We start from the raw sequence: 18,860 nt of genomic DNA, 5'->3' as shown, positions 1-18,860 counted from the left end.
TAGAAAGGGGATTTGAAAAAAGTTAGAATTTTAAAAGTTAGAAGGATAGAATATGACCCCAGGCTTGGGCTCATTAGATCTTCCCCCTGACCAACGAGTCTTTTTAGTGTAATTTATTGGGTGAATGTTAATGAATGTTTTAAAAGTGTTTTAGAATTTTTAAAGTTTTTTAATTGTATTAATTGGATCTATTGTATTGTTTGTCTTCTATATATGCTGTGAACCGTCCCGAGTCCTCGAAGACGGGGGGGAAAAATCCAATTAAACTTAAACTTATTTTGGACATAAATACATTAGAAAGCATCCTGAGATACTTTACAAGAAAAGCCCTCTATTCCTCTATTTGCAACAGAATACCCTAAGCAATCAGACTTTAAATCCTAGGCTTAGAAAGCTTAGAACTACAATGCCTTAAACATCACCTAAGCATAGCTCATAAAATCATCTGCTACAATATCCTTCCTGTCAACGACTACTTCAGCCTAAACTGCAACAATACACAAGCACACAACAGATACAAACTCAAAGTAAACTGCTCCAAACTTGACTGTAGAAAATATGACTTTTGCAAGCGAGTAGTTAATGCATGGAACTCACTACTGGACTCTGTAGTTACCAAACTCCCAAAAGTTTACTCTTAGACTATCCGCTGCTGACCTCACCCGATTCCTAAGAGGTCAGTAAGGGGCGTGCATAAGTGCACCAGCGTGCCTACTGTCCCCTGTCCTAATGTTTCCCTTTTATGAAATGAGTGTTACTTGATCTTACACACACACACACACACACACACACACACAAACCATATAAACACACCGAAAGTAGTAGGGTCTAGCTTAGCCATCCAGCAATTTTAATGGGTATCTGCTGAAGAGTTATCACATTTATTGTTTGGCTTAATTGGAGAGCCAGTTTGGCCTAGTGCAGTGATGGTGAACTTTTTTTTCCCCTTGGGTGCCAAAAGAGCGTGTGCACATGCTATTATGCATGTGCGAGTGCCCATACTCATAATTCAATGCCCGGGGAAGGTGAAAACAGCTTCCCCCGCCTCCCAGAGGCCCATTGGAGGCTGGAAACAGCCTGTTTCCCAACTTCTGTTGGGCCCGGCAGGCTTGTGTTTTGCCCTTCCCAGGCTCCAAAGGCTTCCCTGGAGCCAGGGGATGGTAAAAATGCCATCTCCATCCCCTCGGAGTCTCCCTGGAAGCCAAAAACGCCCTCCTAGAGCCTCTGTGCAAGCCAAAAATCAGCTGGTCGGCACATACATGCACGTAGGAGCTGAGCTAGGGCAACAGCTCGCATGCCAGCAGATATGGCTCGCCATCACTGGCCTAGTGCTTAAAGCATCAGGCTAGAAACCAAGAGACTGTGGGTTCTAGTTCCATTTTGGGCATGAAAGCCAACTGGTAACTTTAGGTCAGTCTCCATTTCTCAGCCCATGATGCTAAGCTCAGATAAGAAGCCGGTTGATAAATCCCCCAGCCACCAAAGGATAAATACTCAGTTGATTAAATGGATCCTGAACTTAGAGTAAGAGGCAAGTTGAAGTAAGGAGGAAGACCATTTTGAAGCAAGATAGCAATAGCACTTCTATTCTGCTTTATAAACAGTACTTTACAGCCCTCTCTAAGCGGCTTACAGAGTCAGCCTATTGGCCCCAACAATCTGGGGCCTCATTTTACCCACCTCAGAAGAATGGAAAGCTGACTCCACCATGAGCTTGGTGGGATTTGAATTGCCAAATTGCAGGCAGCCGGCAGGCAGCAGAAGTAGCCTGCAGTACTGCACTCTAACCACTGCACCACCACGGCTCATGGGTGTCAATCAGTCAATCTATCTATCTATCTATCTATCTATCTATCTATCTATCTATCTATCTATCTATCTATCTATTAAATAAAGAAATGTGTGTTTTTTGTTTAGTCCAATTCAATCTATCTCTTTTTTTCCTCCATTAGGGAGATCCTGGAACTAAAGGCGAAAAGGGGCCTGCAGGAGTGAAGGGACCACCAGGTGATCCAGGAGTTCCTGGCCGCAAAGGACACACAGGAATAATGGGTCCCCCAGGACCATCAGGAGAATCAGGACAAGTTGGCCCTTCTGGTCCTCCAGGCCAACCTGGATTTCCTGGGCCTAGAGTGAGTTTAGGGAGAAGTGTTCTTTGGGTAGGCTACCCCAAAACATCTACCACTGGGAGGTCCATGGAAACCAAATAACAGAACATGTGGTGATGTTATGATGCAAACTAACCTGTATTTCAAGTCAGGATGTTGAAATCACGTTTGGCTGCAGATGCTTCTACAAGCGAAACTCAAAAGTTGTGCAAAAGTTCATTTATTTCAGTAATGCAACTTAAAAGGTGAAACGTAATATATGAGAGAGACTCATCACATGCAAGGCAAGATAGTTCAAGCTGTGATAATTGTGATGATTATGGGGTATAATGCATGAAAATCCCAAATCCAGAATTGCAGAAAATTACAATATTACATGCAAGCAAGAAAACAAAAATATTGGACCTTTGAAAAGTACATGGGGCTCTACATGGGGCTACCATTGAAGAGTGTTCAGAAACTTCAGATCGTTCAGAATGCAGCTGCGAGATCAGTCATGGGCTTCCCTAGGTATGCCCCTGTTACACCAACACTCCACAGTCTGCATTGGTTGCCTATCAGTTTCCGGTCACAATTCAAAGTGTTGGCTATGACCTATAAAGCCCTTCATGGCATCGGACCAGAATATCTCCGGGACCGCCTTCTGCCGCACGAATCCCAGCGACTGGTTAGGTCCCACAGAGTTGGCCTTCTCCGGGTCCCATCGATGAAACAATGTCGTCTGGCGGGACCCAGGGGAAGAGCCTTCTCTGTGGCGGCCCCGACCCTCTGGAATCAATTCCCCCTGGAGATTAGGATTGCCCCCACTCTCCTTGTCTTTCGCAACCTCCTCAAAACCCACCTCTGTCGCCAGGCATGGGGGAAATTGATTCTCCTGGTCCGCTTCCGCTTTGTGTATGGTCTGTATGAGATGCATGATTGTTTTTATATTAAAGGTTTTAAAATGTTTTTAGGTATTGGATTTGTACTGTTTTTGTTGTGAGCCGCTCCGAGTCTGCGGAGAGGGGCGGCATACAAATCTAATTTATTTATTTTATTTATTTATTTATTAGTTAGATTTGTATGCTGCCCCTCTCCATAGACTAGGTGCGGCTAACAACAACAAAAAACAATATAAACAAATCTAATATTAAAAGTAGTTTAAAAACCCCAATTTAAGAAACCAATCATACATACAAACATACCATGTATAAATTTTGTAAGCCTAGGGGGAAGGGAATATCTCAATTCCCCCATGCCTGATGACAGAGGTGGGTTTTAAGGAGCTTACGAAAGGCAAGGAGGGGGGGGGCAACTCTAATATCTGGGGGGAGTTGGTTCCAGAGGGTCGGGGCCCCCACAGAGAAGGCTCTTCTCCTGGGTCCCGCCAAACGACATTGTTTAGTCGACAGGACCTGGAGAAGGCCAACTCTGTGGGACATAACCGGTCACTGGGATTCATCCGGCAGAAGACGGTCCCGGAGATATTCTGGCCCGATGCCATGAAGGGCTTTATAGGTCATAACCAACACTTTGAATTGTGACCGGAAACTGATCGGCAACCAATGCAGACTGTGGAGTTTGGTGTAACATGGGCATATTTAGGAAAGCCCATGATAGCTCTCGCAGCTGCATTCTGCACGATCTGAAGTTTCTGAACACTTTTCAAAGGTAGCCCCATGTAGAAAGCGTTACAGTAGTTGAGCCTCGAGGTGATGAGGGCATGAGTGACTGAGCAGTGACTCCCGGTCCAGATAGGGCCACAACTGGTGCACCAGGCGGACCTGGGCAAACGCCCCCCTCGCCACAGCCGAAAGAAGTTTCCCTAATGTAAGCTGTGGATCGAGGAGGACGCCCAAGTTGTGGACGCTCTCTGAGGGGGTTAATGATTCCCCCCCAGGATAATGGACGGACAGATGGGATTGTCCTTGGGAGGCAAAACCCACAGCCACTCCGTCTTATCAGGGTTAAACTAACTAACTAACTAACTAACTAACTAACTAACTAACTAACTAACTAACAAACAAACAAACAAACAAACAAGCATGCATATATACTCAGTACTTAGTTTGTGCCCCTTTTGCAGCAATTACTGCCTCAATGCGGCTTGGTATAGAAGCTATCAGCCTGTGGCACTGCTGCGGTGTTATGGAAGAACAGGTTAATTCAGTAGCAGCCTATCTTGCTTTGCATATAATGAGTCTCTTTCATATATTAGTTTAACCTTTTAAGTTGCATTACTGAAATAAATTAAATTGTGCGCTATATTCTACTTTTTTGAGTTTGCCCTGTATATACATCTTACCAGCTGTATTTTATTTTTTAAATTACCACTTATAAAAATGCAGCTCAATATATTTTTAAAAAAACAAACTATTGTTGGATAATTATCAATTACAGGCAGCCTACTTATTTTCATATATTGCTGAGGACTCCATGAAGAATTTGCTAAGGTTGGGGTATTTGGAATTCCTGCGAAGGACCGGTTTGATGTATAGCTTCTGGAAGAAATGAATTTTGGGTTTTCAGGTTTTCTCCAGCATTCTAAATTGCCTTCAAAATCACTATTGCCATCACCAAATTATAGCATTTACAGTTCATGCTATTAAGATAGAGAAATACTGCGGAATAAGCTCATGCTTCCTTCATGAATGATTCAAACCTCTTGTAGATATAGCATGCCTAACCCTTTCCTGTATTAAAACTGGAACCATTTAGAATTGTTACATAATAGTTATTCCTATTATTTCAAAATTATGTGACCAAAGGCCCTATGATGTCTTTTTGAAAAAATAAAAAATACTACTGTATTACTCATTTTAGCCTTAGAAAAAATGAATAAACATTCTTATCTGCTTAAGAAAGGAGTTAAACTCATTCATAAATATCAATATTTTAAGCTCTGGTGTCTTAAGGCTTTTTTTAAAAAATCTCCTAGGGGGATCCTCCATCAACAGAAACATTGCGAAGACTCATCCAAGAAGAGTTAGGAAAACAACTTGATGGTAAGGACTTGTATTTGTTTGTGAGTGACATAGGGCAAGGTTTAGTAGGGAAGGTTTGCCTATTTGCCGATTACTCTAAAGTGTGCAATAGGGTTGATATTCCTGGAGGGGTCTGTAATATGGTAAATGATTTAGCTTTACTAGATAAATGGTCAAAGCAATGGAAACTGCAGTTTAATGTTTCCAAATGTAAAATAATGCACTTGAGGAAAAGGAATCCTCAATCTGAGTATTGCATTGGCAGTTCTGTGTTAGCAAAAACTTCAGAAGAGAAGGATTTAGGAGTAGTGATTTCTGACAGTCTCAAAATGGGTGAGCAGTGTAGTCGGGCAGTAGGAAAAGCAAGTAGGATGTTGGCTGCATAGCTAGAGGTATAACAAGCAGGAAGAGGGAGATTGTGATCCCCTTATATAGAGCGCTGCTGAGACCACATTTGGAATACTGTGTTCAGTTCTGGAGACCTCACCTACAAAAAGATATTGACAAAATTGAACGGGTCCAAAGACGGGCTACAAGAATGGTGGAAGGTCTTAAGCATAAAACGTATCAGGAAAGACTTAATGAACTCAATCTGTATAGTCTGGAGGACAGAAGGAAAAGGGGGGACATGATCGAAACATTTAAATATGTTAAAGGGTTAAATAAGGTTCAGGAGGGAAGTGTTTTTTAATAGGAAAGTGAGCACAAGAACAAGGGGACACAATCTGAAGTTAGTTGGGGAAAAGATCAAAAGCAACGTGAGAAAATATTATTTTACTGAAAGAGTAGTAGATCCTTGGAACAAACTTCCAGCAGACGTGGTTGGTAAATCCACAGTAACTGAATTTAAACATGCCTGGGATAAACATAGATCCATTGTAAGATAAAATACAGGAAATAGTATAAGGGCAGACTAGATGGACCATGAGGTCTTTTTATGCCGTCAGTCTTCTATGTTTCTATGTATTGTGAAGTCCAAAAAGTGGGCAAGTGATTCCAAAGTGTTAGAGAGGATCAGAAGAGGGAGAGAGGAAGGAAGGAAGGAAGGAAGGAAGGAAGGACATTTCTACTTCTCTTTTACACTGTAATTGTGCTATGCCTTTTAATTTTGTCTCTAACTTTCTTTTTACATGGATTTTATATACCATATCTTAGTTTCGGGGGAGGAAAATAGGAGGAAAATATCTACTTACCAGGTATTTAACTGGCTAACATCCTTAGTGTGTTCAGCTTCAGCACACTAATTTATCCCCTGGTTAGGGCTAAAAAACCTTTTTTCAGAAGGAGTAGGAATGAAAACAAGCCTTCAAAAGCTTAGGGAAGGGGAAAAAAAACCTTCTTCGCACCTACTTAGTGCTAGAAAAAAAGTTTTGGAAAGTTTTAGGAAAGAAAAAAGGCACATCTCATACTCTGAAAAATATGGTATATATTTATTTGTAAACCACCTAATATCACTGCAAAAGTGATCAGTAGTGTATACATTTGATAGATAAATAAAATCCTTTTGATATGTGTCTTATTGTTTTCAACTCCTAGCAAACAGATAATTAATAATTTCATTAATAGGTAAGGTAATAAGCCCATTTAGGACCTTTTAAATACCGTATCTCTAATAATTTTGTCCTTCTCTGGAATTTTAAAATCCTTGCCTGTCAATACTTTTCTTGTTGACTTTTCACCTCCCATATCTGTCTTTTTTTGTAGCTGAAATTTTTGTAGCTGCATTCTTTAAATTTTTTGGAACTTTCTAATTCTTTTTTTAGAGTTCCCAGCCCATATAATAATAATAATAATAATAATAATAATAATAATAATAATAATAATAATAATAATAATAATAATAATATTGTCGGCATGAATCAAAGAAAAATACATCATGCAGTCCTAGATGCTTGCGAAGTTTTAGACTTGTGATATTGTGATACAAAATCCAGCATTTCAATTTTGTTTGCTGTGTATTACAATAACAACAACAACAGAGTTGGAAGGGACCTTGGAGATATTCCAGTCCACCCACCTGGTTAGGCAGGAAATCCTTCACTACTTCAGACAAATGGTTATCCAACATTTTGTTCTCCTTTTTCAGGAGAAAACAAATTACAGTGATACCTTGTCTTACAAACTTAATTGGTTCTGGGACGAGGTTCTTAAGGTGAAAAGTTTGTAAGACAAAACAATGTTTCCCATAGGAATCAATGGAAAAGTGATTAATGCGTGCAAGCCCAAAATTCACCCCTTTTGCCAGCCGAAGCGCCCATTTTTGCACTGCTGGGATTCCCCTGAGACTCCCCTCCATGGGAAACCCCACCTCCGGACTTCCGTTGCCAGCGAAGCGCACATTTTTGTGATGCTGGGATTCCCCTGCAGCTTCACAAAAACACAGAAGTCCGGAGGTGGGGTTTCCCATGGAGGGGAGCCTCAGGGGAATCCCAGCAGTGCAAAAACAGGTGCTTTGCTGGCAACGGAAGTCTGGAGGCAGGGCATCCCAGCGGCGGCAGTGGGTTTGTAAGGTGAAAATAGTTTGTAAGAAGAGGCAAAAAAATCTTAAACCCCTGGTTTGTATCTCGAAAAGTTTGTATGACGAGGCGTTTGTAAGACGAGGTATCACTGTACATTGATACTTGTTTGGAAAATTGTTTCCAAATAAGTATCAATGTAATTAAGGTTCCCCACCATTATGGTTTCATGCCTCTATGATTTGGTTGCATGAATTAAGTTTGTATAAGGACTAGGAATGACATGATGGCATTATTCCAGTATACAATGAATCAGTGGAACTGCTTGCTCTCAGAAGTTGTGGCTTCTGGAGGCTTTTGAGAAGAAACTACAGAGCCACTTGTCTGAAATGATATTGGATCTTCTGCCTGAGCAGGGGGTTAGACTAGAAGACCTCCAAGTTCCTGATGAAGTGGTACTTGGCTTTTGAGAAGCATATTCTTCTCTGTTGGATCGACAATAGTAGACACTAGCAGGAGCACTGCTCTTAATTACGTTCTCATCAATTTTTTTCTGGAACCTAATTGCTCTTTACAACATTGCCTAGTTCATTAATTCGTGTTTCTGGGGGGTGAATGTTCCTAACACACACATAACCATTCTTTTTCTATAGTTTCTGAATTCAATGTTAAAAGTAGAAGATTTACATGCTGTCCTTTCTTCAGTAGATTATAGAGTGGTAAATAATAAATATCATAAAACAGTAAAATATGCATGAAAGAAAGAAAAAAAATAACAATATTATGTGGCAGCAGCTAAAAATATTCTGCAAGCGAAAGCATTTTTCAAAGTAATTTCCCAAGGAAAATAAAAATGCCTTCGCTCAGTAGAAGAGTCCACATAATATAAAGGTGCATTGTTATGTATTACTTCATAGCGGTGAGGACTTTTTACTTCTTGTTGTTGTTCTCTTTTGAACATTAAAAAAAGCAAGCTTCTAGTCCAGCTGTTATGTGCTGTGAAGATTGCTCCTAAGGGTGTCACAACTATCTCTAAGGATATCACTGTGAGCTTGTAAGCAACTTTGTTCCTTCGGCACACAACTTTGCAACTTCTTTTGTTTAAAAAACTAGGGAAATAAAAGCTGCCCCTATCCCCCAAAGACCAAACCTTGCTCTACTTTCAAAGCAATTGATGAAGGGAGAAACTAGTTATGGGATGAAATAAAATGAAGGAAGAAACTAGTTATGGGATAAATGAAAATCAGAGAGAGTGGGGGAGGGAGAGAGGGAGGGAAGGAGAGGTAGAGATATATGATAGATAGATAGATAGATAGATAGATAGATAGATAGATAGATAGATAGATAGATAGATGATAGATAGATAGATAGATAGATAGATAGATAGATAGATAGATAGATAGATAGGTAGATGATAGGTGATAGATAGATAGATAGACAGATAGACAGGCAGACAGACAGACAGACAGACAGACAGACAGACAGACAGACAGACAGACAGACAAATAAATAGGTTAAAAATGCTGGGCTTACCAAGTTCAAGACCCAAGAACCACAAAATGGGATGGACTCCTGTTACTAGCTCTTGCCAACTTAGCAGTTTGGAAGCATGCAAATGCATGCAAATAAATACCATGTTTTCCCCAAAATAAGACCCTGTCTTATATTTTTTTGAACCATGAAATAAGCTCTACGCCTTATTGCCATGCACTCAAAAGCCTCCTATCAGGAGATGTGTTATTTTGGGGGAAACAGGGTAGGCACCACGTTGATGGGAAGGTCACAGAGGTTCATGGACATCTTATAAATCCCTATGGTGGTCTATCCCACATTTTTGTACCTTACCAAGAAGTAGGTTGGGGTCTAATAAATGTTGTCCCAGTACAACGAGTACTGGGATAACAATTTTGCATTATAATGCATTCAGTACCAGTTTCAAAGCATTCATACTCTTTGTGTATTTTTTTCCCCTACAGCTAGACTGCCCTACCTCATAAGTCAGTTGCAGCCTTCCCATATCAAAGCCACTCAAGGTAGACCAGGGCCTCCTGGATCACCTGGAAAAGAAGGCCCTTCAGGTAGAGTTGGCCCTCCAGGAGAACCTGGCAGACCTGGGCAACCAGGTTCAGAGGGTTCAATGGGACCTATGGGACCAAAAGGTGAGTAGCTCCTTAGCTGGAACACATCTTTAGATCCAAATGTTCCTTCTAATTTAGATCTTTCAAGGATTATGGAGAAATTTTGCAATGTGAAATGTTGTGTGGTCAAATAAATGGAAATGATTATGGTCAAACTTTTCTAAATGTGAACTTTACACTAGACCAGACTGGACTGGACTGGACTGGACTGGAATGGAATAGAATAGAATAGAACAGAATAGAATTCATTATTGGCCAAGTGTAATTGGACACACAAGGAATTTGTCATTGGTGCATATGCTCTCAGTGCACATAAAAGAAAAGATACATTTGTCATTTTTAAATGGATAGGGGGTAGAAGGAAACATCAGCTTGATAGCTTTTAGTTTATTGATTTTTTATTTTCACCCTGTTTTCCATATGGTTTTTATACTGAAACCAAAGTCCGAATTTCTTTTACCCAAACTCTCTGGGTGAATAAAGAATATAGAACAACTAATGATGGGGCCAACTGTATTTAGATTTCTACTTTTAGATACAGAAATATTTATTTTATTTTATTTGTTTGTTTTGTCAAGTACATATTGGTGGTATACAAAGATATAATAATATTCATATACATGTTAGTAGTAAAAAAAGAAACAATAGGACAGGTGACGGGAGTCTATATAATCCGTCTATTACTATTAATTTTCATATTGAATGAAAAACCTTAGACAAATTCAGAAGTATGAGTCTGTTCATGCTGCTTTGGACCTCTTACCTGTATAACAAGTGGAACACCTCACTGATATTAATTAAAATAGTCCAACTTCATTTCTGCAATGACTTAAAAAATACCGCTTTAAGGATTTCACCCGTTCAAGTTACATTGATTCCCTCTCGTCACAAATTTTCATGCTCTTGAACAAATATAGTCCGTTTTGATGAATAGCAGGAAAGTGCTACTTTTTCTCAGCAAATGTATAGCTTCCAGATGCAGTAGAACCGCTGGTCATGAACATTTCTGATCACGACCAAATCGTCTTCTGACCAAAAAATTCACATTTCCCACCGCAGCTGATTTCTCCTACTGCACCATTTTTTTTTTGTAAACCCCAGATTTACAAAAGTACTTATATTCTTTTCTTTAATCAAAATGGTCAATTTTGCAATTTCAGCCAGCTCCATCAATTTCTGCAACCATTTGTCCATGATAGGAATTGAAAGATCCTTCCATTTTTGTGTATACAACAGTCTCTTGGCTGTCAACATATATAGTGTTCTGTCAGGCTCTCTGGTAGAATCCTCCCAAAAATTCACAGGTACAAATTTCAGACACACACACGTTTGAAAATTCAAAACAATGTTCTTTATAATGAAAATTCACTTAAACTAAGCCCTTGTTTGGTATAGCAAAGACACTGGTCTCCAAACAAACTGGTAATTTGTACAAGTCCCTTATCAGTTCTGTGATACTTAGCTTGCAGCTTTGAGGCAATTCACAGTCCTTCTTCTTTCACAAAGTGAAACACACTTTGCTCTGGTTTAGTTTCAAAGCGGGGAAAAATCAGCACACAAAAGGTCAAAGTCAGCAAGGCAGTCACGAAACACAACGATCAGATAATCCTCCACAATGGCCAAACCCACAGGCTGCTATTTATAACAGCCTCACTAATGACCACAGCCCCACCCAACCACAAGTGATTTGATAATAATCTCTCAGTTGTTGTTGCCTATGCATCGCTCTCCGCATGCGTGGCTGTATCATTAACTCTTGTTCTGAATCCAAGGAGGAGCTAGATAATTGATCTTCTTCTGAGCTGTCTGCCACACTCTCCTCCTCCCTGTCACTCATGTCTTCTTGGTCAGAGGAGCCTTCATCAGCAGATTCCACCGGGGGCAAAACAGACCTGCAGCATGTGGATGTCTCCCCCACATCCACAGTCCTTGGGGCAGGAGCTGGGCCAGAGCTAACCACAATATATAGTAAGAATAATGGCTATCGGTACTGATAAGAAGTAAATGGTCAAGAATGTTTATATTTGCATTATGCAAAACAGTAGAAGTCTTAATATTGTAGTGAAACTGTATTTTATTTTCTCCAACAGGTGACAGAGGGGAGAAAGGAGAGAAGGGAGATGTTGGCATTGGCCAGAGGGGTGAAACTGGTCCCCCAGGAGTAGCAGGTGGGTCGCTTACTCTCTGCAAATTCAGATTTTGTTCTGCCAGGCTCTCTAGTATGAGCCTCCCGAAAATTCAAGGGTACAAATTTCAGACACACACACGTTTGAAAATTCAAAACAATGTTCTTTATCACAAAATTCAAAAGAAACAAAGCACCCTTTTTGTATTGCAAAGAGCACTCATCCCAAAACAACCTTGTAGGCTGTACAATTCCCTTAATCAGTCCTTAAGTACTTAGCTAGCAGCTGTGAAGGAACGTCACATCCCTCATTCTTCCAACGAAATGAGACACACACACTTTGCTCCACTTTGGTTTCAAAGGCATGAAAAATCAACAAACAAAGTCCAGAAAACAGCAAGGCACGGTCCTGAAGAATTGCGATCAGATAATCTTTCACAACGGCCAAACCAACACGCTGCTATTTGTATCAGCAGCTCTAATTACTAGAGCCCCACCCAAACACAGGTGGCCTCTCTTATCTCCTGTAATATGTTCTCAATTGGTCTCTTCTACGCATAACTCTGCGCCTGCGTGGGTCCAAGACTTCCGCATCCGAATTGACTGAAGATAATGGAGATTGGCTCCCTGGGCTGTGTGCCAAGCCCCCCTCTTCCAAGTCACCCCCACCTTCTTCTTCGTCCGAGGAAACTGCACTACCTGCCTCTGTCGGCAATAAAACAGGCCTATGACATGTTGATGTTTCCCCCGCATCCACCTCCACATTCCTTGGTGCAGGAGCTGGGCCAGAGCCAACCACAACAGATTTTATGTAGTCTATGGCAACTTCTCCCCAACGTGACCAAGCAAGAACTACCAATTGAAGAGAATGTATGCAGTACAAGTTGAACTTTGGTGTTCTCTGAACTTGGTTGCTTGCTTACAAGCCAAAAGTTCCAAATTTTCTAAGCATCATCATTTAGAACAGTGTTTCCCAACCTTGGCAACTGGAAGATATCTGGACTTCAACTCCCAGAATTCCCCAGCCAGCATTTGCTGGCTGGGGAATTCTGGGAGTTGAAGTCCAAATATCTTCAAGTTGCCAAGGTTGGGAAACACTGATTTAGAATACAAGTAGTCCTTAACTTACAACCATTCATTTAGTGACTGTTCAAAGTTACAACGAGACTGAAAATAAAGTGACTTATCATTGTTTTTCACACTTACGACTGTTGTGGCATCCCCATAGTCAACAGGTCAAAAGACAGACCCTTAACAACCGTCCAAATCACCGAAGGACTGCCATCTTCGATGCTATCAGTGCACCCTCTGAGGCCATCGTGGGTGCGTGGGCATCAGGCAGGTGCACGCATTCCCATTGGTGTGAGATTTGGCTTTTGCACATGCGCAATCTTGTGTGAGGATGCACAAGCGAGATGTCAGTGATTTTTGCCGATATGTCAGTGATTTTTGCAAAAATCACCGAACTCTCGCTCACGTGAGCATTTTCATGCGATATTTCGCTTGTTCGCATGCGCAGAAGCCAAATCTCACATGGGGGTACAGGGGTGCATGTAGGGGACATACAGCTACATGCACATCCTGGAAATCACTACCGGAGTGGAGCACCTGACTATTCCAGTAGCGGCCCATTACTGATCCAAATGTCCTGGGAGTCATGTGATCACTTTTTTGGACTTTCTGACAAGCAAAGGACATGGGGAAGCCAGATTCGCTTAAATCCATGTTACTAAACTTAAAAACGGCGGTGATTCATTCAACAATGAATGAAATCATCAGGAAGAAAATGGAGCAAAACTCACTCAACTCTCTTGCTTAGCGACATAAATGTCAACTCAATTGTGGTCATAAGTGAAGGACTATCTGTGTTCTGCAATAACCTTCAGAGATTCCTTGCTGCCATTTGCCTCGTGGTCAGGGATCCTATTTTCACTTATTTCTCTCTCGCCTCTAAGCCCTTTTCCTATAAATATTTGACATCAGTGGTTCTCAACCTTTCTAATGCCGCAACCCCTTAATACTCATGTTGTCGCGACCCCCAACCATACATCTAGTGCCAATTGTCCCAACAGAGCTTTAAGCTGGTTGGCAGGAAGGTCAGATGGACACCCCTACTATAAATGCCTGATTGGTCAGATTGTAAAACTATATTCCAAGGTGCCGGAATAGAAGCTTTAGTTCCTAACTCCATGGGAAATTTGTCATTTCCCATGGTCTTAGGCGACCCCTGTGAAACGGTCATTCGACCCCCAAAGGGGTCCCAACCCCCAGATTGAGAACCACTGTGTTACATGTATACTTTGGTGTTCATCAGTTGGCATGAAGTTGACTTTCCTGCTCCAATGCCCACCCAAAGCTTCCTATCTATCTATCTATCTATCTATCTATCTATCTATCTATCTATCTATCTATCTATCTATCTATCTATCTATCTAGCTAGCTAGCTAGCTAGCTATCTTTCTATCTATTAGATTTCTATCTATCTATTAGATTTCTATGCCGCCCTTCTCGAGACAACTCAGGGTGGCGTATAACGTTAAATATAACAAAATACAAGAAATCTAAATAACTTTAAAAGTTATAAAAATTTACTTTAAAAATCACATTTTAAAGATCCCATATACACTCTTACACATTTAACTTTCCCTATTTCTGTAAGATAAATGTTTTGAGAGGCCCACATTTTTTCCTTTAAGAAGAAGAAACTGAGGTTTTAGGAGGATGAAAACAATCCTCTCTTCCTTTTGCTTCAAACCGTTTTAGCAGGTGCTGCTGCTAAAAAAAAGGCACTGATATTTGAAGTCAAGCTGGTGGCTAAAACAAAGAGAAGCTGCCAGTTATTTTTTTTTTAAGATGAAAATCTGCCAAGAATATTTCTTTCTCTCTTGATCAGTGGCGTCAAACTCAATTTCATGGAGGGCCACATATGGATTGAATTTGACCTTGGAAGGCTGGGTCAAGGATACAGAACTGCACCTCTGCAGACATGGTTTAATAAACATATCAAAATAGGGAGGTGTACATTTCTGTGATTTAAAAAAAATATTTACTTGATCTACTTGATCAGCTCATGGCAGAGAGACCAGATGAAGTCACTGACTTATAGAACTATAAATGATTGACATAGGCTACTAGCAGAATCCTGCAAACCTAAAAGTCAAAATATTTTACTTTGCCTCACGTTTATAGCAATAGCAAATATTATTTAGACTTATATACCGCTTCACAGTGCTTTTACAGCCCTCTCTAAGCGGTTTACAGAATCAGCGTATTGCCCCCGACAATCTGGGTCCTCATTTGACCCACCTCGGAAGGATGGAAAGCTGAGTAAACCTTGAGCCAGTGATGAGATTTGAACTGCTGAACTACAGCTAGCAGTTAGCTGAAATAGCCTGCAGTGCTACACCCTAACCACTGTGCCACCCCAGCTCTTATAATCTTCTGAGTCAAGGAGGGCCTCCTGCAGTACTCAGGAGGTCCCATTTTGGGCATAGATGGCCCTCTGGATGACTCTGGAAGACAAAAATTATTGCAGGGTGTGTGTGTGCCGTCTGTGGCCCATTTTTGCTAGAAGAGTCAGTATGGGCTGGTCCCTTTGCAATTTCCAGATCTAAGCACTCCATGAGCCAGATCAAACCTGTGGGCCTTGAGTTTGACACATCTTCTCTTGATGGAGAACATTGCCTGCTAGTGGAGTTGGGTTGATTCTTTGATTGCCCCCCAAAACAGTGCGTTGCAGGTAAGTTGATAGACCAATGCATGAAGCTGCTGTACCGTGAATTGCCAAATTTGCTATTATGGGAAGAAATATTCATCTGGATTAGTTCTGTGCTGGGAGAAAGACACCAGAAACATGGAGGATGGTTGGAAAGAAAGTTTAATAATGAAGAAGAACCACCTGTGGTGTTTGGCAGCTGACCACATGGAGTTGAGAGTTGCCACAGTTGTTAAGCAAAACTTTGAACGGTCACTAAATGAACAGTTGTAAGTCAAGAACTGAACAACTGGCAAGAAAGGTCATAAAATGGGGCAAAACTCCCTTAACAAATGTCTCCCTTAACAACAGAAATCTCAGGCTCAAATGTGGTTGTAAATCAAGGGCTACCCATACCCATAATTTTGTCTACTGAACTTGTCCACACCACAGCAATCATGTTTATTCCCACCACTTTGTTTTGCAGGCGTTCCGGGTGAACCTGGCTATGGAAAGGATGGTGTTCCTGGCGTTCAAGGTCCTCAAGGTGAAGCTGGTACTCCTGGCCTTATGGGCCCCCCAGGACCTCCAGGGGCCAATGGACAATGTGACCCTTCCCAGTGTGCTTATTATGCAAGCTTAGCTGCTCGGCCCAGCAACGTCAAAGGTCCTTAGAACCGTATCCTCCGTTGCTGCTTGTGGACCTCTCGTGGACCTTGGATGAAGCAAAGGGGGTTGGGGAGATCCTGTCTCTTTCGCTTCTGTCCTTTGGCAAGGAACATGGAGACTCTGGAAATTAATAAATGCTGCCGGACAGTCGGGTTTTTATGATGAAGAAATGATTAATTTGCCTTATTTTATGCAGTGAGAAGTGATTTTTTTTTTCCCTGGAAGATTTTCTTTTCTTTTTTTTTTAAGAATATTTTTTATATAAAGATGGAGGATGAATTGTTCCCCTTTTGTAGATGGCCTTCTAAAAAGTCCGTGTGAAACAGAAAGGAAAGGAAAAGGGTGGGTAAGTAGATGCTAGGGGCCAGGCCAGGGTTCCACTTACTGGCCACTACCGGTACTCCCTCCGGGACTGTTGCAGCATGGGCATGCCCAGTGGGCTCTTGTGCACCCATTGGCATGAGATTTCGCTTCTGCTCATGTGCAGCAAATGAAATCTCACACGTGCGAGATTTTGTCGATTATTGGCGATTTCTTTGCTTCCGGGCATGCGCAGAAGCAAAAGAAACGCCCAAAAAATCAATGAAATCTCATGCGCAAGAGGATCCTCGCATGAGATTTCACTTGCTGCACATGCACAGAGACAAAATCTCACATGTGCATGCATTGAAGGTGTGGAGATGAGTGCCCCTCTCCATTTCTGTCACTGGACGCCAATCCCAGGCATACCGGCTTCAACCCACTATTGCTAGGGGCTCTTGAGAGATACAGTGGTACCTCGACATACGAGTTTAATTCGTGCCAGAGCTGAGCTTGTATGTCGATCAATTCGTATCTTGAACGAATGCATTTAGCCTTGGCTTTTTGCGCCGAGATAACTGGAAAAAATGGAATTCTTGCACCACTTAGTGGACGCTCGGCTCGTATCCCAAATTTGAGCTCGGGTGTCGAACAGAAATTTTGCTCGCGTCTCAGCTCGTAACTTGGAATACTCGCACGTGGAGCAGCTCGTATCTAGAGGTACTACTGTATTTGGATTTCCGTTTGCTACCTTAGCCTCCGTTCATGGAGATGAACAGCTGGAGATGCTGTTGCAATCTGGAGATGCTGTTATTATAGGCTATTAAGGCTCTGCCCAGGAAGTGTTCAATAGAAGTTTAGATGTAGCAATCTCAATCTTTTGAAGGCAACAGGACAGAGGGAAGATTTCCACGTGCCTTTGCACACTGCTTAGTAATCCATTTTACTCATCACGGTTGAGCACTGACCTCTCTTCTAAAAATTTCCTAGGAATGAGAACAATTAATCAGTGGGACTGCTTGCCTCCAGACGTTGTGGGTGCTACACAGTGAAGGTCTACTATTTTTACTACCACACTGTGGGCATGGCTTATGCAGGATGCCCTGCATTTTCTTTCAACTTCTTTCAGTGCAAATTGGGTGCTCTGGGGTGGAGCTCCATTTTCGCTACCCCACTGTATTCCACCACCACCCCAATCTGGGCAGCAGCCCTCCCCTGGTGCTACATCACTAGACGTTTTTCAAAAGATATTGTTCGGAATGGTATAGGGCAGTGATGGTGAACCTTTTTTGCTTTGCGTGCCAAAGGGGTTTGTGTGCATCTGCTAGCGCGCATACAAGTACACACACCCATTTCCACATATACACACATGTGGACCCCTCCCCCCCTTGCACTGCCCCTGTGAATGGGCAGCCTGGGAGGGTGACAAAACAGGCAAACTTTGGAAAAATGACTTCCGGTTTGCCCATTGTGCTATTTTTTACACTTGAGAAGCTTCCCCGGAGTGTGAAAAAACACAACGAGCAAACCAGAAGTCTGTTTTCCAAACTTCCGGCTTGTCCCTTGGACGGCAGGGCTTCAGGGAAAATCAGCTGGTGGGTGCACACATATGTGCTGGAGCTGACATAGAACAATACCTCTTCTGCCCTCTGATATGTCTCCATGTGCCACCTGTGGCAGGCATGCCATACGTTAGCCATCATTGATATAAGGCATCTTGCTTGAGTAGGGAGTTAGACTAGAAGACCTCCAAGGTCCTTTCCAACACTATTGTTCTACTATTAGGAGAAAAATGAGGAGGAAGGAAATCCTGGCAACTGTTAAGTCCGCAATTAAAGACAGGGAGAGCCAGCATGGGACAACTCCATTTTATTACTTGTAACAGCAGCATGAACAGAATTGAAGAACCAATGACTTAGAATTAGCAGGGAACGTGACGTCCAATGGGAAGCTCCAAAAACCCCGCTCAGGGAACTGCCAATCAGGCGCGTCCCCGGCTGTTGCCAGTGAACACCGTGACTCAATACCAACCATGTCAAACAGCAGCATGGACAATGCTTCCTCTATGCATCTTTCACTGAGACCAATCTGCTGGTCCAGCATTACTCTTTGAAAAGCCTTCTAAACACATCATTCGAATTGCAACCTGAGACCTTCACCAGGTTCAGCTTTCTTATTTGCTTGTTCAGTAAAATGCATCTGTGAAAATTCATTTTCCATCTTTTTTGTTTAAAACCTTGGACTTGCTCCCCAGTAGGGTAACCGATCCTTTAGCAGTGCAGCAATGGAGTTATGTTTGCTCAAAAGCATACTTTTAGTGCTTGAGCTCATATAAATACGACCAGCAATGCATCTTCAAAATAAATTTCTGGGAAACTGTGAAAATAATTATTCTACCACCATAATA

At 41.8% G+C, this 18,860-nt stretch overlaps 1 protein-coding gene across 1 annotated transcript in view; it reads left to right on the top strand.

Moving 5' to 3' along the window:
• COL22A1 (collagen type XXII alpha 1 chain) overlaps positions 1-16,323 on the top strand; it is a 208,921-nt gene extending 192,598 nt beyond the window's left edge. The window contains exons 59-63 of the mRNA XM_070748335.1: positions 1,953-2,132; positions 5,026-5,092; positions 9,504-9,686; positions 11,756-11,833; positions 15,972-16,323. Coding sequence (XP_070604436.1) covers positions 1,953-2,132; positions 5,026-5,092; positions 9,504-9,686; positions 11,756-11,833; positions 15,972-16,159 — 696 coding nt within the window. The 3' untranslated portion in view covers positions 16,160-16,323. The remainder of the gene's footprint in view (positions 1-1,952; positions 2,133-5,025; positions 5,093-9,503; positions 9,687-11,755; positions 11,834-15,971) is intronic.
• The last annotated feature ends 2,537 nt before the right edge of the window (positions 16,324-18,860 follow it).

The sequence above is a fragment of the Erythrolamprus reginae genome, chromosome 3 (assembly GCF_031021105.1).
Source record: "Erythrolamprus reginae isolate rEryReg1 chromosome 3, rEryReg1.hap1, whole genome shotgun sequence".
In the NCBI taxonomy this organism is placed as follows: Eukaryota; Metazoa; Chordata; class Lepidosauria; order Squamata; family Dipsadidae; genus Erythrolamprus; species Erythrolamprus reginae.
This window is presented reverse-complemented; position numbering and strand designations above follow the sequence as displayed.